Source organism: Pyxicephalus adspersus, chromosome 2 (assembly GCF_032062135.1).
Source record: "Pyxicephalus adspersus chromosome 2, UCB_Pads_2.0, whole genome shotgun sequence".
Taxonomy (NCBI): domain Eukaryota; kingdom Metazoa; phylum Chordata; class Amphibia; order Anura; family Pyxicephalidae; genus Pyxicephalus; species Pyxicephalus adspersus.
Window position 1 is genome coordinate 84,568,798 of NC_092859.1, and position 10,287 is coordinate 84,579,084.

At 38.9% G+C, this 10,287-nt stretch overlaps 1 protein-coding gene across 1 annotated transcript; it reads left to right on the forward strand.

Moving 5' to 3' along the window:
* Positions 1-1,736: 1,736 nt before the first annotated feature.
* RXYLT1 (ribitol xylosyltransferase 1) lies at positions 1,737-7,943 on the forward strand. The gene is made up of 6 exons (XM_072401283.1): positions 1,737-1,923; positions 3,127-3,297; positions 4,181-4,283; positions 4,711-5,025; positions 5,479-5,649; positions 7,002-7,943. Exons 1-6 carry the CDS (start codon positions 1,779-1,781, stop codon positions 7,414-7,416), a joined length of 1,320 nt encoding a protein of 439 aa, XP_072257384.1. The 5' UTR covers positions 1,737-1,778; the 3' UTR covers positions 7,417-7,943.
* The last annotated feature ends 2,344 nt before the right edge of the window (positions 7,944-10,287 follow it).

Below are 10,287 nucleotides of genomic sequence, written 5' to 3' on the forward strand. Positions count from 1 at the left end.
TTTTTGAGGGACAGTTAGAGACATGACTATGGACTTTGTACAGCGCTGCATAATATGTCGGGGCTATATAAATACTGTGTAATAATAATAATGGGGCAAAGCTGCTTCATTGCATATGGACCTGTTCTACCCCAATCCGTTTTAACCAGGAACCTGCCAAAACTGATCTCCTAAAATTTGAAAGACTTAACGTGGCTTCCTGTCTGTGGTAGACATTGTCAGTAGGACAGGAAGTATGTTTCTCTAATTGGGCTCTGGATAGCAATAAACTGGCAGAAGTTCTTATCCCCCCCCCTCCCCCCTTTGTCCTTAATACTTTAACTTGAGCTACGTACACACGTGCAATGGTTCTCGTCCGATAATTGGCTCAGGGCCAATATCAGATGAGAATCTGGTATGTTTACAGCGCTCGTCCTCCATCATCCGAACGACCATCCTGGTGGATCTATGGACGATTGACGACGAACGATCGTAATGAAAGTAAAGGGGAGAGAGTGCAGCGCGGTGCCGCTCCGTTGTGACCCACAGCATTCTGACACAGGATAAACGTTGGTCCAATCCACTCCTATTCAAATGATTAGAAACTATTTTTTTGCATTTGGCTGCAGCAGCCTACAATGTGGTTCCTAAAAGCTAAAAAATGGAATTTGGCTGCTTGGTTGCTGTTTTAAGATTTGCAGTGTGGCCATAGCCATGTGCAAATCTGGTTACCTGCAGGTGGTGTGCTGCAAACTGCTCTGCATGTACCCAGATTTGCACAGGGCTGTGCAGTATTACACCTCTGGTGTGAAAGGCCCTTTTTAGTGTTTTAATATCTGTCATTATTGCTTTCATTACAATGCAATTGTCAGTCAGAACACCCTGGAAATACCGTATTACTGATCCTAATTACATTAAAGTGCACCTAAACTCAGACTTTTTACTTTACATAGAAGGGTACACAACTTTTATTTAAAGTTAAAATTTTGTTTGTTTGTGTACAACACCTTTTTTTTTTTAATAAAAAAGGGTGCAGCACCGCCCCCTTAGTTCTAAATTCTAAAGCCTAAATGGGAGAGCAGAGCTTCCAGGATACGTACGTCACCCATCCCGGGAGGCTCTTGGATGCTCCTTCTGCGCATCCCTGAGCATGTCGGGCATGCACAGAAGGAGCCCTTTCATCAAAAGAAAAAAAAATTGCAGATCTTACACATGCGCAGTTAGATCGGCAAGTTTTTCTTTCAATCTACCTCACCCGATATTGTGCCTGCGCAGTGCATGATTGGGTGACGTAGGAAGAATGCGGAAGAAGAGAGGAGATGTCGGCGCTCCCTGTGTGCCAGGCCGAAGACAGACACCGTGACTCGATGAAAGAAACGACGGATAGACTGATCTGCAGGATTAAAGGTAAGTGTGATTTTATTGTTTTGTGTTTACTTCTCCTTTAAAAAATAAAGAAATATAAACAGCCCCCTGGGGTGTATTTATAATGTAGTATACCTAGGGAATCTTCCACGTGTATGTGTTTTACATGACAGGGGCTGATTCTCCAGCACAGAATGTTTCTTGGATTTTATTACCCATTGATTTGTAAGGAAACCCCCCAGACATCCACCCATCTGACAACACAGCAGCACCATGCACACTGTCACCCCAGTGTATTCCATCACAGGAAGTGCAGCTAGGAGCTCCGCCCAGCTAAGCCTCACAGCCAATCAGAGCTCTCGTTACATGTTGCTTTTAGGGAGCGTGACGTCACTGCAGACTGAGGAGGAGGTGATGGAGTGTTATGAGGCAGCATGAGAATCACCCGTAAGAGGTTGTGTTATAGCCTGCTGGTCCTGTACTGCGCCTTCTCCTTCTATGCCGCCTATAATGTCTTCTTCAAATCTCCTCAGGTGTCCCGGGTACACAGAGTGGTGAGCAGGAAGGAGGACAGCAGAGGTAGGTGTGCAGCCTCAGGACCTCTGCAGCACCATGACTGGGGCCCTGCAATACATGAAGTCTGCTCCTATCCCACTGACACCACTCTCATATATATACAATAAAGGGCTGAATACAATGTAATGTGATAAAATAGGAAGAGCAGCGTTTCTCCCAGTAGTTGATGTACAACTGTCAAATCACAGCATCAAATATCCATTTAGTAAAAGTTTTACACCTTCCTTCTATCCCCATCTTCCTAGTAATCATTCTTCTGATCCTAATTAATAATAATATTTACCATTTTTATCTAATTTTCAATTAACGAAGATACAAACAGATGTATTAAATGAAGGAAGTATCTGAGAACATTAAAAACAAATATTGCAATATGTTGAAATAGAAATAAAAGGGGGATGAGGATAGAAAATTAGGATTGTCTGAGGAACTATAACATATTTAATGGTTTCAATTTTGTTCCCTTTTTTCCAATGAAGATTGTACATTGTGCCACCCCCTAGATTGTAAGCTTTTCGGGTCAGGGTCCTCTCCTCCTCCTGTGTCACTGTCTGACATTTACTACCCCTATTTAATGTACAGCGCTGTTTAATATGTTGGCGCTATATAAATCCTCTTTAATAATAAACCCAGGGGATGAGCGGTCTGAACCCATGCAATGGACCCCCTCTCTACTGCTCTTTTAACCTAGATGATGATGAATAATGTGAAATATTTCATTGTTTTGCTCACTCCAGCAGGCTTTCTTTACTTATCAGCAACTAATCCCCTGGCTCTCTGGTCGATCATAGATATTTGATGTAATTCCCCCAGCAGCCCTGAATGGGATAGGAGATCACCGAGGTGCCACCCACTAACCAGGATATCAGACGGCTCAGAAGAGCTTTCTAGAAGTTTAGCTTTAGGTCCCTCTAGTTTATTTGTTTTATCCTATAAACCTTTCACCCTTTTAGTTGCCTATAGACTATCTGTATTTTATCAAAACCTATGACTTTCTTCTTGATGCAATGACCAGAGAACATGTGAGGTTCCGGTATTAGGGTGTGATCACTATGAGATACACTGGGATACCAGCTATACCAAGCTCTGCATAAATACAATACATGACAGCAAAAGAAGAGAGGATGCTTCTGAAAAGTACTGTTTATAATTCAGTGAAGGTCTTCAAATGTACTGTTAAGCAAATATAATTTCTGTCAATTGTAGGCTCCATCTACTTGAATAATGAACTTTGGAATCCTTGGGAGGAAAGTGAAAAGATCAACAAAGCTCCCCAAGTGCAGAAAGTAAGCGATAAATGGAAAAACTTATTAAAGCATGAATCCCAACAAGAACCTGCTAAGCTACAAGTACAAATCTGGAGCAAGGCTGCTATTGGTGGGTGAAATCAACAACAAAATATTATTATTACTACACAGTATTTATATAGCGCCAACATATTACACAGAGCTGTACAAAGTCCATAGTCATGTCACTAGCTGTCAAAGATGCTCACAATCTGAGCCCTGCCATAGTCATATGTATTTATTACAGTCCAAGATTAATTTTGGGGAAAGACAACCTAACTGCATGATTTTGGAATGTGGGAAGAAACCAAAGTAAACCCACACAAACACAGGGAGAACCTGCAGATATTGTGCCTGGTCAGGATTTGAACCTGGGACCTGCCACTGCAAAGGCCAGAGTGCAAACCTTGTGATACCACAAATTAGGAGGTTATGTTGAAACTCAATATTTGCATAGGGTAATATTGGTGTGGCTCTTTGCATATGGAAGGCATATATATATATATATATATATATATATATATACATACCCTTATTTTCCTCCTTTGCAGTGTACTTCAGCCACTGTGCGTGAAACAAGGTCCTTTGTAGAAGTTGCCATGGTTGTATCTTACACAGAGCTTCCTGTATGATAATACTGATTGGCAAAACACTAATTACATATGTCAGATGCTTGCTCATACCTGGAAGATAGTGAGATATGAAGACAAGCTATATATGTTCTGGGTAAAAAAGGGAAATTAAATCCAAAATGGAAAGTCTCAAGTAATAGTTTTTGAGACAGGGTGAAAACATAAAAGTTGGTATATTTTGACACCTTGGTGACACTGGCAGGAGAAATGTATTAAACCTGGCATGTTTATTGCTCTGCTACTGCCGGTAGTTTATGTTGAAATTTCCACTGCAACATATTAGTATGGCAGAGTATACAGTGTTATACAATATCTATTTACGATGTATTTTATTTTCTGTAGGACACTACCTGTGGCAGCATGTTTTTGAAGGGCAACTGGAGCCTTCTGATGTCAATGCTCAGTGGAGGGAAGGCAAACTGAGAACAGGAAAAACAGAATTCAGGTAAATTAATTATGTCAACACTATTCATTTTTATGAAACATTATTTAAAGTGCAATTTTTTATGATTTCCTTTTACAACAAATCTGTTAGTCACATCTGACAGTTTTCTAAGCATATTGGCTACACAAATAAAATATGGGTGCTCAGAGCTTTCCTAATATAAAAATGATGGCAGCTTCCTGCTGTCCCCAAACTGTGATTGGGAAGTTATTAAATGGGCAAAAAAAGTCAAAGAATTGGGTGGTCCAACTGTTGGGTGGATCTTGCTGGGAGGTGTCAGAATTTTGCCTATTGAAGATACCTGTGTATGCAGTTTAGCAGGTAATATGAATACGATTCCAATTTCTAATGAAACTAGGAGCTCCTATTTGTGATTTAAATCACATTTAAATGCAAAACAATAATTTTGCACTTTTTTTTTCCATAGCTTTATCACTGGGTCTGCTGTTGCTCCTGGATATTTCTCCGTGGAAACAGTGAATGTTGTTCTTGTTCTGAATGGCAGAGAGGAAGTAAAGATATCTTTTGCTACTCAGTGGTTGCAATATGCTCAGACATTGGTTAAAAATCACAAACTGCACCATGTCGCTGTTGTCATGCTGGGGAATGAACAGTGCAATAATGACTGGATTCTTCCATATTTAAAGGAGAATGGAGGCTTTGTGGAACTTCTGTTCCTTGTCTATGACAGCCCTTGGATTAATGAAGAAAGTGTTTTTCAGTGGCCTCTAGGGGTTGCTACGTAAGTATAAAGTTTATTCTTTTTCACAAATTGGCTCATCTGCATATATATAAAATAAAATTACAATAGGTGCAGTATAAACTGACAAAATCACCTATTTCTGGAGATGGTATGTAGCGCATACACCAGCTGCTTATTGGAGCATAGCATAAAGACAAAAGTAGGTTATTTTTTTGATGTAATCCCTATCTCATACTTCATACACAAGGCTAGGCACACATCTCTTCACATAATGTAAAGTGTGTTGAAGGCGCACACTGCTCCAGGACTTGAGTTTACTGAAGCATCTTTTTGGCATCCTAATTTAGACACAAGCTTTTAAATATTAAGAATATAACCAATGCTAGACATAAGAATAGGTAAATATAAATGACTTGGCAGTATACTCTTTTATTTATAGGTTTTTATATGTGAGTTCTGATGTTGTCTAACAACTTTAAATCACCTCAACAGTTATCGAAATTTTCCAGTTGTTGATCCCACTTGGTCATTGGTTCATGATTCCCGGCCATACCTGTGCAACTTTCTGGGAACTGTATACGACAACTCATCCAGGGAGATTCTTATGGAGGTTATAAGGAAGGAGGGACTTGATCAGTTGTGTTGGATCTCAACTAGAAACCAGTAAGTTGTCCTATACTTTACTAGTGTACAGTCTGCAAATTGTAGATTGCTGTCAGTATTGTTACTTTATAGATGTTACCCATTCTAAAGAGCATGTAAACCATAACAACAAACTTATTTCTGTCAATAAGAGCAAAATGTTAATCCTGCCAAATATCCAGTAATATCCAGTTTTCCTTTGCACTCTGCCTGTGCATTGAAATCAAGCAGTATTTTCAGCCCTGCACAGTTAACCTTAAATTTAAAGAACACCTACATTAGGGAACCAGCAGACTTTTTCAGACAGTTATTAAGGCACACAGTCTGTGCATTCCTATTTCCTGATGATTTTAGCAACATTTTAAACTGCTCTCATCAGTAAATTTACACATGTCTACTTTAACGTACATTACAGTACATTCATCTAACTCTAGTTTTTGTTCTTTTCACTATAAATAAATTTGTCCAAAAAACAAGCACTTTACATCGAACAAACTACTATTCTATTGGTTGGTACAATGAACTGTTTAGTTATTGTAAGCCTTTTTGTGGCAGGGTTATAAAAATGTGTAATTTATAATAAAGTGTAATATGATCAAATCAAGTCTCCTTTATTCTCCAGCGATGCACTGCCTGTAAGCTTTTCAACCAGCAACTTCCTGAGTTTTCCTGCTGGTCTATTTCCAGGTTCTGGATTTTGTGTGACTATTTTGTATGAATGAACTCCTTTACATGCATGGGAATTAATTCATCTCAGCCTATGACAAAATTGTACACTTAAAATCACAAAGTACATAGTAAATTAAATTACATCTTTTTCAGCTTCCAATCACCTTAAAGCTGAAATTTATGTTGCTGCTGGGCTGAAATCATCTTTCATGATTGACACTAAAATGATTGAGTGATGTACACAGAGTTATGTTCAGTCCATTGGACAGGGGAGGAGGTAGAACAAGAATTAGTGCCCCTACAAATCCATATCCATAGGAAATGACATTGGTCAGTTGGTCATAGCAGATCACTAGGCAATGTTGGAGGACTGCTGCACATTGCTAGATTTTTGTTGATCCTAATCGTTCATCTTGGGTGACTGTTAGCTAGCGTGTGTGGCTTAGGTCTTTCCTGACATCATTTGATTCGGTTATAGGCTGAAGAACTGAAGACTACTAAATATATGGTCTTTTGTGTACTCCTAGTAGTTCCGCTCTTAATAAGTGAGAGCAAATATGCTTTTAAAGGGAAAGATGCTTTTAGTAAACACGATCTGTAAATTAGTTCTCAGAATACATTGGTTTGTCTGCTGTCAGCAGTGAATTTATTACATGCATTTTTTGAGTATAAGGAATCATATGTATTTGTGTTTCTTGTAACAGGTGGCAACCACAAGAGACAAATGAGAGTTTTAAAAGTTACAACGATGCCCTGCTGCAGAGTGACCTTACGTTAAGCCCAGTAGGAATAAACACAGAGTGCTATAGAATTTATGAGGCTTGCTCTTACGGCTCTGTTCCCGTTGTAGAAGATGTGATGACACCAGGGACCTGCGGAAACTCTTCTGTGCACAATAATGGTCCTTTGTGGTTATTAAAGTCGTTTGGAGCGCCATTTGTTTTCCTCAAGTCTTGGAAAGAGCTTCCCGCTATTATAAATAAAGAAAAGAACATGAGTTTACAAGAGAAAATCCAGAGGAGAAAAAAAATTCTAGAATGGTACAGGCAGTTTAAATTAAAACTGCAACGGAAGTTTATTGAAACTCTTGAGAAGACTTTTCTGCATAGTGACACGTGAAGGAGTATTGGTCATAAGGATGATTTCTTTGTATTTTGTTTATGTTGGACATTGTACTTACACTACTGCCCTCTAGAGGTTTATTTCAGAATCCATAGGAAAAGCAACGCCAATTACCCAGTGTGTACCCAGTACTTTTTTTTTTTTTTTCAATTCAAAGATGTTTCCCAGTTTTACTATAAACCTTTGACTACCGCCAAGATCAAGTAAATGTGGTTATTTATACATTCTTTACATTTTTTTACCTCAGCAAGTTTTTTAATATAAATAATATTAAAGTGTTAAATGAATCCACATTGTAAAATGCCTTGATGTGTGAAAACCAAGACTTTACAAGGTTTTGTTGTTGTCCTGTTTAACTGATCAAGAAACGTATTAATTTATATTATTAACAGATGGTTTGCTTATAGAGGTTCATCGTATGTGTTGCCTGGTGTTCATCTGTTTCTGGCAGCTGTGTAAAAATAGCCAGGGCTATAAACATTAAAGTGCTGTTATGTAAAAAACGTACAGTGCTGCTGACTCTAGCACCATGTTTGATGTGTGGTTTATTTTAAGTCTGTCATTTCCTTGCTCTGCTCTGGGGTTTTATTCTCTTTATTGCTCCCTTTTTCTTTCTTATTACCTTTTGTGCTTTCGGCTTGGCTATGTAGAAACGCAATAAAAAGAGGTTACATATATGCAGGGATATTGGAAATGTACACACAACGAGGATGGCCAAGTGACCCGCGTGTGTAATGTGCAGGTCGGAGAAACAGTGCAGATCGATTTAGAGCCAGGTGCTGTGTAAATTGCTAAATAATAAACAACTGGGAAACGTTTCATTGGTGCATCTGAATTAGCTAAAGCATGAAAAGAATAGCATTTAATATTTCTCTAATGGTCGGAGGAACAGCCAATTACTGAGGCTGGTATAATCCATTTCTTTTCAAGATGCTTGTACCTTCCTCTTGCAGATGCAGTAAAAGGCTCTCTGGATTGTTCCCTCACCCTATTGTTGAGGTTTACACAAGACTCGCTTCCCTTTCTCTACTGATCTAGTATTAGCAGCCCAAATGATCATTTGACCAGTCTAAGCACTTTCAGATGTGGCAGGCAGAGCACAGTTGCTTACATACTTTGTGTCCCTTCCATTATAGTTAGAGTCTGTAATGTAGGCTGACTGAAATTTCTGAATAGGTTGCTGGGTTGGGCAATGATAAGAATGTAAGACTTAAACTCACTCCTTGTTCACTGCCCAGGCACATATAGGTTGCTTAGTACATAGGAACAGGGTCTCATTTCTACCACCCACACTGTTATTCATTCGAAATGGGACAAAGACAATCTCATCCTTGGCCAGTGGCATTTCCATCCTACTTGAATCTGGCTATAGTTTTACTACTAACTCTTGTGGCTTGCTTGTCCTCATTAGGGTGGGTACTTGGGAGGGTGAAGTGACTGTGAGCTGAGGCACATGCCCCAATTAGGTCCTATGTAGTGCATTCACTGATTGTAAGTAAACAACAATTTGCTAAATAAATCACTTTCTCTAAAACCACAAGTTAACATTTCCAGCAATTACTTTAATTTCAGACTTTGGCTTTTTTAATCAGAGGACAGCTAGAGCATAGTGATACTATACATAAGCCTTAGCATTTCTCTTTATTTTTGTATGTATGATTTCATTATAAGGTAGTCATCTAATGTGTTCCATTAATTGTCAAATGGTGAACAAATGCAGAGACACAAAACATGTACTGAATCCATTGCACACTAGAAATCCCTCTTATATAACATTTCAAGTAATTTACAATGTGCCTCAACATCAAAAGGCCATATGTATACCAGAATACATGTGCTTTCCTTAAAATTCTATAAAAGCTAGGAAGAGTCACATCATTTAAAACAGCACATTAGAACCAGGCCATTGTAAAATAACACATTGCATACACACGTTAACTGTTTTCTGCTAGCGATACCCAAAGGCAAGTAGAACAATCTTTGTAAAGGCATTTGCAGTCATAGACTGAAGCATTCCTGAGTTTAGTTTTACACCTTTTTCAAATATGTGAACAGTATTGGTTCTAAAGCCAAGCTTACCGGGAGCCATCATAGTGAAAGGAATTAGCTAGTGCAGTTACTGGTTTTAATTGCTGAGGGGTAAGCGGATATGAAAGGATATGTAACACTGGTACTAGTTTTGGGCTGCTTAGTTCCTTAATTCACAGTAGGGTGACAATCTAATTTTAGTAATTGCCCTACATAGGGCAGCAAAGACAGCTTTGTCTAATCGCCCTTGTGAAGCGAATGTGCAGTCCAGCTACAGGGAATCTAGTACCTATGTCTACTGGTAGATTTTGGATACTTCTAAATGCATTTTTGGTGGCTCTGATTGGTATATTTCTTATTTTATCTGCATCTATTGGATAGGTGGCTTTTGGTTCTACCTATGCCATTGCTGGCTGTGGAATTTTTGCCTGATGGGATAGAAGACTTTATTCAAGCTACCATTTTCCTTTTGAGCCTTGCTGCCAGGTGTTTCTGAGGGGACTACAAACCTATGGGCCTAATTATAAATTTTTGAATTCTCCCATTATTATTATTAATATTAATAATAAACAGGATTTATTTAGCGCCAACGTATTATGCAGCGCTGTACATTAAATAGGGTTGCAAATGACAGATGAATACAGACAGTGATACAGGAGGAGAGGACCCTGCCCCGAAGAGCTTGCAATCTAGTAGGTGGGGGAATTTACAATCGGATCTGAGATATGTTGTGTTGGGAAGTAGTGATGGTTTCAAAAGACAGAAGAAGATGGGTAGGCAAGTTTGAAAAAATGGGTTTTGAGCACCCTTTTAAATGAGCAGAAAGTAGGAGCAAGCCGA